At 37.5% G+C, this 15,548-nt stretch overlaps 1 protein-coding gene across 1 annotated transcript in view; it reads right to left on the reverse strand.

Annotated features, from left to right (window-relative positions):
* SLC13A1 (solute carrier family 13 member 1) overlaps positions 1 to 15,548 on the reverse strand; it is a 104,728-nt gene that overhangs the window by 71,950 nt on the left and 17,230 nt on the right. Inside the window, exons 2-6 of the mRNA XM_061414562.1 lie at positions 9,341 to 9,469; positions 7,217 to 7,353; positions 4,843 to 5,030; positions 4,195 to 4,252; positions 4,068 to 4,116 (exon numbers count right to left, since the gene is read on the reverse strand). Of these exons, the coding sequence (XP_061270546.1) occupies positions 4,068 to 4,116; positions 4,195 to 4,252; positions 4,843 to 5,030; positions 7,217 to 7,353; positions 9,341 to 9,469 (561 nt within the window). The remainder of the gene's footprint in view (positions 1 to 4,067; positions 4,117 to 4,194; positions 4,253 to 4,842; positions 5,031 to 7,216; positions 7,354 to 9,340; positions 9,470 to 15,548) is intronic.

The raw sequence follows: 15,548 nt of genomic DNA on the forward strand, positions 1-15,548 counted from the left end.
AAACATACTGAATTTCCAATTTCTTTCATTCAAAGATGCCTGGAGGTTTAGAAATTGAGCTAGTGTAAAAATCTGAGATATTTCTTTGATTAATACCAGTGCTTGAAAAAAGGAAAAAACATAGCAACTTGATTCTTCTTTTGGTATGTAAAAATTGATTTCTGGATACCTGAAATTCATTTCTTATGGAAATAATATGAGTGATGATTGGTCTTCCAACTGCTCCACTGGAACCTGACAAATTATTCCCTCATATATGTCAGTGTCTTTTGGGATCTTCCTTTCTTCTTGTTCCTTTTCTTCTCTAAAATATTTCAGCTACTTTTGGAGTAATAAAGAATTTATGGGCTAAATACCTACCTACCATTTTTATTCTGGGCATGAGTAGGGAGCTCTGCTAATGTTTGGGCCATTGCCTATGGTGAAAAGGGAACACTGTGAGTCTTTTTCATGTATGCAGCTTAGGAATGAGACTCAGATAGGAGAGCTCCTGAATCATTTCTGGAATCTGAGGAACTGGTGAATATCCATCAGGTTCAAAACTAACATATAATCATCACCATTGGCTGCTGTAGCAGCAGCAATAGGAAAATTACCATCAAATTATCATTATCATCTATACCAATACTTTGCAATTCTAGTAACAAGAATTTTAGGACTGATAACGTTTACAAAGAACTCATACAACTCACTAGCAAAAACAACCAACCAATCGAACAAGCAAACAGAATATCCTCCCAGACAATCCAACTGAAAAACAGGCAGAGGAACTGAAAAGACAGGTTCACAAAGAAGACATCCAAGTGGTCAACAGGTACATGAAAAGGCACTTAACATCACTAATCATCAGAGGAATGCAAATCAAAAGCACAGTGAGTTATCATCTCAAACTGTTGAAATGGCAATCATTATAATAGCCTTATGCTAAGTGAAGTAAGTCAGGCAGGGAAAGACAAATACTGCATGGTAACACTTTTACAGGGGCTTCCCTGGTGGCTCAGTGATAAAGAATCTGCCTGCCAATGCAGGAGATGTGGGTTCGATTGCTGGGTTGGGAAGATCCCCTGGAGAAGGAAATGGCAACCCACTCCAATATTCTTGCCTGGGAAATCCCATGGACAGAGGAGCCTGGTGGGACAAAGTCCATGGGGTAGCAAAAGAGTCAGACAGGACTTAGTGACTAAATAACAACAACGATCATTGATATGGGAAATCCATAAAAGCTGAACGCATAGAATGGAGAGTAGAGTGTTGCTTACCAGGGGTTAGAGGGGAGAGCAGGGGGAATGGGGAGATAAAGTTTAAAGGGTACCTGCTTCCAGTTTTAAGATGAGTAAGTTCCAGGTATCTAATGCAGGATTATTATAATTAATAACATTATATACATTAGTTGAAAGTTGCTAAGAGAGTAAATTTTGAACGTTCACACTGCAATAAATGGTAATTATATAATATGATGGAGGTGTTAAATAAAGCTATGGTGGTGATCACTTTTCAATATGTAGGTGTATCAAATCAACATGTTGGTGATTCAAATGTGTAAAAACATGGCAAAATGGTGTAAATTACCAAAAAACTCTATGCCCTTTTGTTTCTTCTTTTTCTTCTTTGAAATTTATTTTAAACCATCCTCTCTCAAAAAGAGTATTTGGATTTTTTTTGACTTGTAGTTCACATTCAAAGCCAAACCACACAGGATTTAATTTAATTCAATAAAATGTCTTATCTACTTGATGAAAAAAGCAGAAGACTGAAACATTATGAATATAAATATTCCTTCCATTTTATAGCTAGATTAAGTGGATACAAGTAGATACATACATAATCATTAATCTTTAATTATCCAGTTTAAATCAAGAACAGGTGCAGTTTATTATAACAACATGGTATAATTACTATGTTTATATCTGAGATTTGTAATTGTCAAAAATAAAAATCTATCTTAAATGTACAGTATGTGAAAAATACTTTCATGTGACCCCCTATAAATAGCACTTTATTAGAGCAAAAAGTTATCCCTTAATTTTTCTTTTACACCAAGCTAAAATTTTATATATGAAGTTATAGAATGACCATAGAATCATTGTTCAAAGGCCTAGCTCTTCTCTACCAAACTCAGAACTTATTATCTTTACTGCCTAAAATAGACCCCAGTTATCTCACATTTCCCTGTTGAAAACTTATTCCTTCCTCAGTGGCATCACAAACCTCCTTTTATCTATCTTTCTGTAACAGAGGCATCTTCCATGCTTTTATCACTTTCATCCACAGAGTCATACTAATCAGAAAGTCCAGTTAGGCCCATACCCTCTGTCCTTCACTTTGTTACCACAGTAAGCTTCTCAAAGGGCAGAATTTACCATACTGCCTCCTGGCTTCAAAGCTTTCCATTTCCCTTAAGATAAACTAGGATCCTTTGCATGGCACAAACTACTATTTTTCACCTGGCCCAACCTCTCCAAACATTTCACTTTCCACAGCTCATCCCTGGCACCTACACTGGATATGCTTCCTGAAAAATCCCCTCTCTACATTTTGGGGTCTTTGAATTTTATGTATTCTCTGATTACATTACCTCTTCTTTTTTCATTCCTTCATTAATTAGCCAAGATAATTATCTATTGAATACTTACTCTCTGTCAGCAGAGGAATGTGGTAGGGTGTTAAATGGGGAGCAAAGTAGGCCTGGTCCTTGCACACATGGAGGGCGCATATTTCTGACTGTGAGTGCCATCTTCCCTCCAGACTCAGATTTCTTGACCTCGCATTCCCTCTTGGCAATATTCCCAGACTGAGCTAGTTGTTTCAGCTTCTGGGAGATCTGGTCTCTGTGTATACCCTTGGTGTGGTATTTATGTCACAGTTTGCTGTTTTTAAAGTCCATCTTCCTCATTAGACCCTGAGCTGCTCATGGTAAAGAGGAGGTCTTTTCATCCATAGACTTTCCTACCACGCCTGGGACAGTGCTGGATAACCAAACCATTGGAAGGGTCTTGATCTCAAATTTAAGCATCACACCAGAAAACTGGGTTTCTAAAGATGACCCCAAGAGAGTTACCAAGTGAGTGCAAGTATACCCAACAGTTTTTAAAGCTCATTTCTGATGCATTTTTCTGTGATACACATGGCAGACTGCTGATTTTCTATGTCCTAAAAGAATTATTTCCCTCCCTAAAGATGATAATATTTTCAGAAATATGTATTGAATTCTCATCCTAAAAACCCTTAAGTACACTGTAGCTAGTGGTATAAAACTTATCACTACATTAGTTTTCTCTTTACATAAAAATCACTCTTCCTTAAAGATTTCTGTAAATAACAAGATGGTTTTCTTTTTCCTATTCAGTTGCATGCTAATGCATTATAGCCTGAGGAAGGAACATATGCCCCACTCTCATATTTCTAATGCCATGGTTACTGTAGGACTATTTCTGTGCAGGTTTACTTTTCAGCGGTCTCGAGATATATTTCTCCCAGTAAAACCTAGTATAGTATTTTTATATTGATTTATTCTGGGAAAATGAATTCTACTGGATAGTTTACAAAAGTCTTATTCCTTCCTTTAATAGCCAGAATGGCTACAAACAGTGCCTCCATCTTCATTTGACGGTAGCAGCTTATGAATTCTACTAGAATTTACTAGCAAGAAGGACACTAAAGATAACTGGGTTGTAATTATATGAATAGGAGTTGCTGTAAGTTCATAACCTGGAAGTAATAGATGTGCTTAATAAAAAGGCAGCAAGATTTTGATAAGAAAATGAAACAATATTCTGAGGCTAGCATTATATTTCTTTAAATTACATATGCAAACTGCCATCACTATGGTATCTGTTAAAAAGAGAAAATGATGCTGATTTCAGAGCCTAAAACTTTTTCTATGAGGATTTTGATTTCAGTCCATCCACGAAGGCTTATCAAACCATCACACCATGCTTTGACGTAGGCAAGTAAAGTAATTCATAGACAAGGAAGCAAGTAACAGATTTTAAAATGCATACATATCTAACTGCAGATCTAATATAATTTCATGTATAATTATTTAGAGAGAATCAAATTTAATGTACCTTTTCCAGCTCCATCTTGCTTGAAATTTTCCCTGCATCATTACTGTATCTGAAAAATAAATTTACCCAGTTTATAATTTCATTAAAATATAATTCTGAAAATCCTAATCAAAATAATATTCTTTACCCTGGAACTGGTTTTGTTTTCTCTTTTCTCTCATTTGCTTCTTGTCCGTTAATACTTTCTGCAAAACATTAAATAGAAAAAAAATTAAAATGAAGGATTATCAGTGTATGTGTGTGTGTGTGAAGGTGGAAGCATTATGAGAGGCTGAAAATAAACCAATTCACTTTGTACTGACATAACCTTCATCATAATAAAGTGTTTTACAAACACCAATATCCTCCCAACATTTTTCTCACTAAATCAAAGCAGTTTATCAGAACCAGAAATAACCAAGGTAGAATGTGATGCTGTCTCCAAATAGAATATAGGAATTAAAGGTTCACAAATTATGCAGGAAAGTCATTTCAGGGTAAAAGAGTAACCTGAGTCTACTGATAAAGACATAAAAGAGAGTTTTATCAGATTGATTGAAGTATAGAAAAGTAATTCTTTTTCTTCCCCTTTTGTCAGAGAATGTAAATTCAGCCATTAATTGAAGGTAAAATATTTGGGTAATATAACTCCCTTGTATAAATACTGGGAAATAGAGGTAGAGTAAGGTTGAATTCATATCATGCCTGTATGGATAATTAATTCAAAATATAATCCTTGAGTTTATCCCATTGCCCAGATAGCTAGATCCCACCGTGGCCAAAGCAAATGTGATACCATCTATTTCCAGTGCCTGGTTGGTAGATCCACTGAAGTAAGTCATCTGAGTAGCCTCCACCTCTGCTTCTGCACTGATGACCTGCTGGGCCACAGCCTCCACGATGGGCATCACCATGGCAGCAGTAGAGGTGTTGCTAAGCCACATCGACAGGAAGGCGGTACTGCTCATGAACCCCAAGGACAGCCTGAAACAAGAGGGCCTTCAGTATGAATTGTGCTCTCTAGCTTCACCAGCTCTGTAGTACTTACCTGTAAAGGATGTTGTTTGTGAGTTGAGAAGTCGTTTTTACAAAACATAAAGACAGTTAAGGTTCCACCCAGGTAAAGAACTCTGAGAACAGGATAGACAGGTAGAAATCCAAATGGCACATGTAAGACAGGACTTATTATGAGGTTTGTCTCCCTGGAAACTGTAAGAGTCTTCTCTCCAAACCAGAAAAAATGATAAAACTTATAATCAAACTGCAAGTTGGTAGATGGTGTAACAGCTTATAATATTATACCAATATTCAAATGCCCTTTAAAGATGGCCCATCTTCAAATACTAGTAAAATAAGGTGAAATTGGCATTCACATTTAGGATCCCTTATTCTTTCTTTTATATTTGGGGCATATCTCTATTTGTGTATGTGCCAAGGAAGAACAAGGGCAAGGAGGGAGGTTAATATTTATAAATCTGCTTTTTACTTGTTTATTACTCTGGTTCAGTATACGGTGGGTGGAGGAAATGGTTAAAATCACTAGCTAAAATGAGGTTTCAGAATTTTCTGTAGATTCAATTATTCATGCTCTCCTGAATCTGACATTCCTGCCTGTTGTCAAGAGCTGGATGTATTACATTGTCTCCTCATACAAATAGAGTAATCCTTCTCCCTTAAAAAATAACATACCTAAAATTATAAGCTTTTAAACCATGTCTATAAGCTTTCAGAATCACAACTGGGGGAAAAAACACAATCTCTTTTGAGTAGGAGGTCCGAGAATATCATTCAGATGCATGTCTTTCCATATAGAACCATTTATGAAATTCTCTTTCTTTTGAAATAGATCTACAAGAAAAATTTCACATTCTACATTCCAACTACAGATAAGGTGGATATTTTCTATGTGAAAAATGAAACAAAACTTTTAAGAAAACTGCTTAAACAATAAACTATTCTTAATTAAAAAATAGAAACCATTTGAACTTAAGGCATTGGCAAAACAATCTCTCAATACAAATCTCTCAGTACAAATAGATTGGGAACTGGTAAAACTTTTTTGTGATGAAAATACCTTAACTTGAAAAATCACTTAGTGGTGAAATGGACAGGACCCTGACCCACTGTGCAGATTCCACCCCCTGGGGCCAGTGAGCAGATGGCCAAGGAAAAGAGACACATTTCTGTAGCACTTCAAGAGGCATGGAACACCATTTCATTTTAAGAGTGAAACGTCCTTAATACATACATGTTCTAAAATTTTTAAGTTACAGATGTTTGTACAAAATAGGCTTCATCTGATATACTGAATGCTTTTTCTATTTACAAAAGAGTGTGCCCCATAAATGATAAACACAGACATTGTTATACCCTGACATGAATTATGCAGCATAATTCAATAAATTTTCTTATGTTTAAAGAAAGATGAGCTGGGAAGAATCACCTAAGGTTTTAAGGCATAATGCCATTATGTAAATGATTATGACACTGGAGTTTTGTTTTGTTTTGTTTTTAGTTTCCATCTATGTTCTTAACAAGAGCTAGAATTAAAACCAAAATGGCCAACTAATTTAATGGATTTTGGTGGGCAAAATTTATTTTAGTGGGCAAAATCAGTCCAATGAGTGATTTCACATTCTATAGATGAAACTTCTTAATTGATTGTTTTACTCTGGAACAATTCATTTAAAAAGAGAAATGTTCACCTCAGAATTTTTCTGCACATATTTGTATTTTGTCAGTAAAAGTCTTTGTCTTTGGTTCTTAACATCCTTCTTGATGATCAAGGATATTCTTGAACAAGTCTTGAATGTGTAATCAGCCCAATAAACAAGATAGTACTGAAAGCTAGTCTGAAGTCTATCAATCTTGTTTGTTGAGGTTCAGTCTTCTCTCAGCTTTGACTCTTACAGAGCATAAAAGGTGGAAGAGTTGTGTGCACTTATTCCAATCTCCCTGTAATTAGACTTGCAGTGAAATTAAAGTTTGTTTCACCTCCAATTCAAGTACCCTTTATATCACTTTCATTTTTGCAGAGGGAAAAAAAAAATCATGAAATTACACTGTCATACAAATGATTGCCTGGATGTGCATTACTTATCTGGTTATTTGCTCTGTACAAAAATGGTCCGTATGGAATGTAAACCTGGAGCAGTAAACACAGTACTTACCATGCTGGGTTCACACCCACCATCATCACCATTCTCAGAGCAATCCTTTTGTGCAGATTCCATTTTTCTATGGATGTTGCTAAACAGATGACTCCAATCAGCAGTAGGTGAAAATCTTTGAAATAAGCAGATGCCACCTGAAATTACAATTAAACCCGTGAGTATTTATGCTGACGAGGGAAAAACAACATTGCACCAGAAAGGCATTATTTTGCTGCTCCTAACTCTGACCTTCAACTACATAATCTTTCTATTTTGTTGGAAGGAATGCAGATGTATGTGAATACAAATGTAAATCAGTTCCACATTCTTATCCAGAAAAAGTAGTATTAAGAAAAAATATACATAGAGAGAGGGTACCCATATACTGAGTTTTTACAGACCTGAGTAACCTCAGGCATGTGCCTTCTATTCCTTAGTTTCTCCATCTGTAAACTGGGGCTAATTAGTTTGCAATCCTATAGCAGACTGGCCATGGCTATGATGAGGAAAAGTCTCAGGTCAAGCTCTGGCTCACCAATGTCTTCATTATGCCCAGACTGCAGTCATTCTTCTGTATTTTGAATGGCGATTAGTAGAGCATACAGACACTTGGGCAACCATTTGTAGCAGGATTTACAAAAGAATTCTCTGAGAGGTACATTAATAATTTTCTTTTTCAAAAAAAGTTTCTGTGGTCGAATAAGTTTAGAAAACAGAATTTCTTAAGATTCTACAATTTTATTTCTTGTAGGCCTTCTCCAAATCTTTAAACACCAGTGTAAACTCTCACTCTCAAAGAGGGGGATACCCTATGCTACATAGTTTTCAAACTTATCTAATCATAGAAACCTTATTTTAAAGTACTTCATAGTGATATTCAAGAGTCCTGACTTTACGAAATACTTGGCTTAAATTGAATCACAAGGCTGTGTTGAAATCCTCTCCCACGGGGGGCAGGGGACACAAAAAACTGTATTGTGGGTTATATTTCAACTACGAAAAAAAAAAAAAAAAGACCTGTGTCATGGGTTAGTTTTTTAAAGAAATCTCCACCCACAATATTGGACAGATGAACTTTATGATAGTGGTGCTGTACCCAAGCAGAAGACAGAAATCCAGGGGATAAATTACATGCCTGGCATTGGAATGTGCCATCTTTCCTGAGAATGTTTCAGCTGAGGTCTAGGCGGTTGTATGCTGAGTGGCAGAGACTTGCATGGAGACAGATATTCTGGCTTCAATGCATTTCATGCTTTTAATGGGAAACTGAATCCATTTTCTTCAGATGGGTACCCTTAGATTGTATAAAGGTAAGAAACACCTCTCAGCATGAATAAACTCCTCTCAGTAAGAACAAAAAGGAAATACACATGAAAGTTAAGTTGGCTTTATCTTCTGAAATGGCAGGTTTCTGGAAAAGCAAACAGGGAAGCTTTTTCTTCATTAAAAAAAAAATTACTTTTCCAACACTGTATGAGGCCGAATTTTGTTGACTAGAAAAAGCTGATGCAGGATGTGAAAGAACTGGCCCTTTTGCTAGGAGGGAGGCACCGGGCATAGATCACAGCCTGGAAAGATCAGACATGCATTTCTTCTACTGACACTCACAGTTCAAGTAACCACAGCCTGTGTTTTGCTTTTTGTCCACCTGAAGGTGGACACATATGCAGAATTCTAGAGGCAAGGCATAGCTGGAAGTCTGGAGGACTTATGTGGAAGCCTTACCAACAGGATGTTTTTGTTGTTCAGTTACTAAGTTGTGTCATTAAGTCGTGCTCAACTCTTTGCAACCCCATGGACTGCAGCACGCCAGGCTTCCCTGTCCATCACTATCTCCCTGAGTTTGCTCAAACTCACGTCCATTGAGTTGATGATGTCATCCAACCATCTCATTCTCTGTCGCCCCTTTCTCCTCCTGCCCTCATTCTTTCCCAACATCAAGGTCTTTTCCAATGAGTCAGTTCTTCTCATCATGTGGCCAAAGTATTGGAGCTTCTACTTCAGCTTCAGTCCTTCTAATGAATATTCAGGTTGATTTCCTTTAGGATTGAGTGCTGCTCCTTTTAAATACAACTTTCTCACTGGAAGTATCAGCACAAAATAGGGAATCTAATTAAGTCAAACATTCGCAGGAGAACTTACTTCTTTGGAAGTCATGATCCCAAACATCGGGAACATTAAGCCAGGCAGCAACGCTGTTATGGACAAAGGCAAAGCTTCTGTCAGCCAGAATATGGCGATGACAAAGAGGGTGTAGGCACATTCTGCTTCCTGGACAGAACAAAAGCAAGATGTCAGGTGAAATAACAAGGCTGAGAAATCATTGTTCAAATCGCAGTCACATTTGCTGAATAGAGAAAGTAAGAAGAAACTCCGCAGGTCTCTGCACCTTAGAATAGGGCAGCAAATGTTATTTCTGAGGGTCTCTAAGCCTTGGAAGAAAAGTTATGACCAACCTAGATAGCATATTGAAAAGCAGAAACATTACTTTGCCAACAAAGGTCCGTCAAGTCAAGGCTATGGTTTTTCCAGTGGTCATGTATGGATGTGAGAGTTGGACTGTGAAGAAGGCTGAGGGCTGAAGAATTGAGGCTTTTGAACTGTGGTGTTGGAGGAGACTCTTGAGAGTCCCTTGACTCCAAGGAGATCCAACCAGTCCATCCTAAAGGAGATCAGTCCTGGGTGTTCTTTGGAAGGAATGATGCTGAAGCTGAAACTCCAGTACTTTGGCCACCTCATGCAAAGAGTTGACTCATTGGAAAAGACTCTGATGCTGGGACGGATTGGGGGCAGGAAGAGAAGGGAATGACAGAGGATGAGATGGCTGGATGGCATCACTGACTCGATGGACATGAGTTTGAGTGAACTCTGGGAGATGGTGATGGACAGGGAGGTCTGGCGTGCTGTGATTCATGGGTTGCAAAGAGTTGGACATGACTGAGCAACTGAATTGAACTGCACTGAAGAGAGTCAAAATTTAATACACATAATAAACCAATGACATAAAAACATCCTCGTTTGTTATATTTTCTTCACATTTCCTTCAAACTAGGTAACAGCATGTAGTCAATTTTCTGTGCTCATGTCAGCGTTTATGGGTGTTTGCCCTTACTTTGGAGAAGGCAATGGCACCCCACTCCAGTGCTCTGGGCTGGAAAATCCCATGGATGAAGAGCCTGGTGGGCTGCAGTCCATGGGGTCGCTGAGAGTCGGACACGACTGAGCAACTTCACTTTCACTTTTCACTTTCATGCATTGGAGAAGGAAATGGCAACCCACTCCAGTGTTCTTGCCTGGAGAATCCCATGGACGGGGAGCCTGGTGGGCTGCCGTCTATGGGGTCACACAGAGTCGGACACGACTGAAGCGACTTAGCAGCAGCAGCAGCAGCAGCAGCCCTTACTTTCCTGTGGCTTGTAAAATTCACACCCTTCCTTTTAACTGCATTTCTTGGTTTCTAGTTTGGTGGGACTCATGCACACCAACTTTTCTCTCTCTCTACTAAAAAGGGAAGTCAATCCAGAAGAAAAAGTTAGATGTACTTTTTTGCATAGAAAGAAGGACACTGCCTAGTTATGTGCATGGATAAGACTGAATTTGCTCCTAAGTGATGCAGACCTGGAGGTGAAGAGCCTTCTGTTTGGCTTTTTTAGAAAGACAGTTGAGCTTCTATGGAGACACAGGGAACTAAATAGGATGGAGGCTCTTAATGTAGTTTTTTGCTTTGCCAGGTATAAATCTGTGGGTTTCTGGCTTAGGGCATTGTTAAAGAATGGTTGAAATTTATCCTTATATTGGGCCTCCCTAGTGGCTCAGATGGTAAAGAAGCTGCCTGCAATGCAAGAGACCCGGGTTCAATCACTGGGTCAGGAAGATCCCTTGAGAAGGGCATGGCTACCCACTCCAGTAATCTTGACTGGAGAATTCCATGGATAGAGGAGACTGGCATGCTACAGTCCGTGGATCACAAAGAGTTGGACATGACTGAGTGACTAACACTTTTACCTTGGCTTACATAAATAATTTTTATATGATGCCACTATGTACTAAATGATTAATAAAGGGCAGCATATCTTACATGTTTGCTCTCACATTGATTAATCTCTGCAAATTCTGAGCTGCATTTGAAAAATTTAGAGATTTATAAAACTCAAAATTTACAAATTTAAAAAACTCAAACTGCTGTCTGAGTTTAACGAGGTCTTTTATTTAAGGTTTTCCCAAAGCAGTAGCATTTCTAGTTTTGTTACCCTCTGATTCATCTACCTCATGGTGAGTCCTCTGGGCCTGGTCTTTAACTCACCCAGCATTCCTGCACTTTCAGGGAGTTTCTAAGAAATTCTTAATAAGACACGATTGTGTCATATCTTTATTGTGCTTTTTCAAGGAGAAAGAATAAAGGTGTTTTGATGTTGACAATTTTATACAAAGTCTACCTCTATAATCTTGACACACAATAAAACAGTGGAACAAAGCTGAGCCTTGACTAAATCTCTCTGACTTGCTCTGGAGAGAATCTGTGAATATGTGCTTAACTTAAAATGCCAGTGTTGGAGAAAGACCAGGTCTGCTTTTTCTCTTAGTTAGGACACATGTGTGTGTGCTCAGCCTCTCAGCCGTATCTCTGACTCTTTGTGACCTCATGGACTATAACCCGCCAGGCTCCTCCTCTATGGAGATTTCCAGGAAAGACACTGGAATGGCTTACCATTTCCTACTCCAGGGACCTTCCCAGTCCATGGATTGTACCCGCATCTCTTGCATCTCCTGCATTGGCAGACAGATTCTTTACCACTGTGCCACGTGGGAAGCCTATTAAAACACGTGTATAACCCCCACACTCTTCATTGTGACTCTATGTTTTCTATCATACTTACAAGGACCTAGATTTCAAAGATAAAATGGACCTTTTTACTATCTTGCCTTTTAATCACAGCCAACCAGTCTCTTGGGCTTCCCTGGGGGCTCAGATGGTAAAGAATCCGCCTGCAATGCAGGAGAGCCAGATTTGATCCCTAAATCATGAAGATCCCCTGAAGAAGGAAATGGCTACCCATTCCAGTATTCTTGCCTGGAGAATTCCATGGACAGAGGAGCCTGGCGGGCTACAGTCCATGGAGTCGCAAAAGAGCTGGACACAACTGAACAACTAACATTTCCACTTTCAACCAGTCTCTTGATCTGATCCACCCCACTGTCGTTTTACCTCTCGACTCTACCCTTCAGCCTCCACTCCAATTCCTCCACTATAGGCAAATCTGCTCCAACACCAGTTGACTTTCCAAAAATTTAATTCATTTTTTTCATTCCCTTGCATGAGGCTGGATTGGGACTAGCTACCCTGACAACTGTCTGGAGCACCCTTCTACAAGGAACTGCTAAAACATCAGAAAAATAAAAAGAATATGATGCCAGCAAATTCTGTTTACCACACAAAATCACTGCCATAGTGTTGAAATTTCATTTCCACATGGGTCTACTTCAGCTAGACATTGATAGTCTGCTCAGATGGGGCAAATTTGGGGGCAAAATTTCAAGTGTTAAATCTTTAGCTTGTCAAGACATCTTTCATGTTTTAACTGGCCCATACATAATTTAGAATGGTCATGTGAGTAATTTTTGAATTGTTTACTGAAAAGAATCCAAAACTTGCATTGAAGGCCACCTTCACTTTAACTATAATATGACTCACTCCAGTACTTCCTAAAATATTTCTAAAGAGTCTTATCTACATTCCTTCTTCATATATGAATTCTGATCCCTGCTCCTCATACACTGGTTTTCTAAACTCTAATCCTTAACAGGTAGTCATCCCAGTGAGCCTCCAATACTCTTAAGTGATAGCTTCTACCTGCCTGTGACCATATTCTGGAATGGACACTTTAAACCTAGTTTGATTATGTAGACTAAACAGTTGCAAACTGATGACCACATCTAAGAAGAAAATGCAGTTTATTTGACTTACAACTGTGTGTGTGTGGTGGGGGGTGGGGGGTGGCGTGTGTACATTTGAGTCAGGATTTGCAAACCAGCAGATTTCATATTAGAAACAAAACTCAAATTTTTGGCTCCTCTTGAAAAACTGAGGATTTTGGTAACATTGGGATCATATTCTTCCAGGTCAACAATTCTCCAGACTTGAGGACTCCAATAATTCCCCTTTAGAGACTAATTCGTGCTTCTCAGTTTTTCCTGGCGCCTCTGCATCATCTCATGAATTCTCTTACCTGTTTGGCCTTAGATGTCATTTGAGTAAAATATCGGGTAATAAAAAATGCTGCCTACCTGCTCTTCCTTGCAAATCTTACTTTACCCTTCCAGAATCAACCCTTGATTGCTCATTTGGGTTTCTATCCATGCATTCATGATTTTATTACATGTAGACATTACTATATTAATAAACAACATATGGTTTTGAGATTAAAAAAGATTTTTGGTGTGTATGACATGAGATGCCAGTTCAATCCCTGGGTTGGGATGATCCCCTGGAGGAAGACATGGCAACCCACTCCAGTATTCTTGCCTGAAAAATACCATGTATTGGGCTGCAGAGTCAGACATGACTGAAGTGATCTAGCACACATACATATTTAAAAGCATTTTATTGGAATATTGTGTGAGTTTCTACTGTATAGCAAAGTAAATCAGCTATACATATACATAATCCCCTCTTTTTTGAATTTCCTTTCCATTATATCACCACAGAGAATTGAATAAACTTCCCTGTGCTATACAGTAGGTTATAATTAGTTATCTGTTTTATACATGTTATCAGTAGTGTTAAATGTCAATCCCAATCTCTCAGTTCATCCAACCTCCCTGCTTGGTAGCCATACATTTGTTCTCTATAACTGCATCTATTTTTCCTTCGTAGATCAGATTGTCTATACCAGTTTTTCATATTGCACATATATGTGTTAATATTTGATATTTATTTTTCTCCTTCTGGCTTATTTCACTCTGTGTGATTTTTCAACTTGCTTTTTCACTCAATGTTTTATTGATTTCAAATGTGTTCATGTTGATACATATAGACTTACTGTTAATTTTTTTAAATGGATATAGAATTTCTTTTTACAAATATCTTACAGTTCATTTGTCCATTTTTTTCTATTGATGGCTGTTTAGGGCTCTTTCCCTCAATTTTTCATTATTATAATGCTAAGAACATCTTTATACCTAGTTACATGTGAATATAAGAAAGAGATTGTCTAAGCTATTATATGAAAGTAATTATCAAAATTTCTGAGTGGAAAGGATGCATTGGAACCTTACCGATATTGCCCAACTGCTATGCAAGACGGTTGCATCAGTTTATACAGTATTAGCACCAAAAATGTAAGAAAGTTCCATTTAACCAGCCACTGGTATATTGGAGTAATTTATTTATTTGAAATCTGATAGTATGGAAAGTTCTTCTTAATTTAATTTGCATTTGCTTGAATACCATTGAAGTATTTTTTCATGGTTGTTGAACATAATTGTTCCTCTCCTGAAAATTACCTTGTTTATAGTGTTTTCTCATGTTTCTGTTGTTTCTTTTTATTGTGAATTTGTGAGGTTATTTTTAGGTTCTTAATATTTCTTTATATATGTATATTTATAAATATTATTCTTAGCCTCTGACTTATCTATGAAATTTTATTTATTGTGTTTCTGGGTGATAAGATTTTAATTTTGATTCAGTTATTTTAAAGTCCTTTCTGTTATGTTTTGCTTTTTTACTATCCTGTATGAGAAATTCTTTCTATACATATTGCATTCCCATATTTTTTTTCTAAAATTAAAAAAAAAAATGTTTTTTCAAATGTGGACCTAAATTGATTTGTATAGGAGTCTGGTGCCTGTTTTCTAAATGGATAATCAAAATGTCCTGATTTCTTTTGAATTAGATGGTCCATCTCTGCCCACTAACTCATGCTACTACATATCTCCTGTGGCAAATTTCTACAAATGCAGACACATGCGTTTAAGGACTCTGTATCTCAATCACTTACACCCCCACCACCTTTCAAAAGGTGGTGAACTGCAGAATTATTAAACTCTTTTAACTACTACAGCTTTTCAATCAGTTTTACAATCGGTAACTCAGGTCCCATATTTTATAATTTTTCAAAGTTGTCTTGATAGTTTTAGGCTTCTACTTTTGGAATTTTAGATTTTTATTCAAATTACATGAAATTTATAAAATAAGAAATGGCCTTAAAATATTCTCATCTATGAACTCTTCTTTCATTTAGGTATTCATTAAACTCTTTTTATAATATTTTGTAGTTTTCTCCATAAGGGTCTTGTATTCTCCAAGCCAGGCTTCAACAATATGTGAACTGTGAATTTCCAAATGTTCAAG

Source organism: Bos javanicus, chromosome 4, assembly GCF_032452875.1.
Source record: "Bos javanicus breed banteng chromosome 4, ARS-OSU_banteng_1.0, whole genome shotgun sequence".
Classification (NCBI taxonomy): domain Eukaryota; kingdom Metazoa; phylum Chordata; class Mammalia; order Artiodactyla; family Bovidae; genus Bos; species Bos javanicus.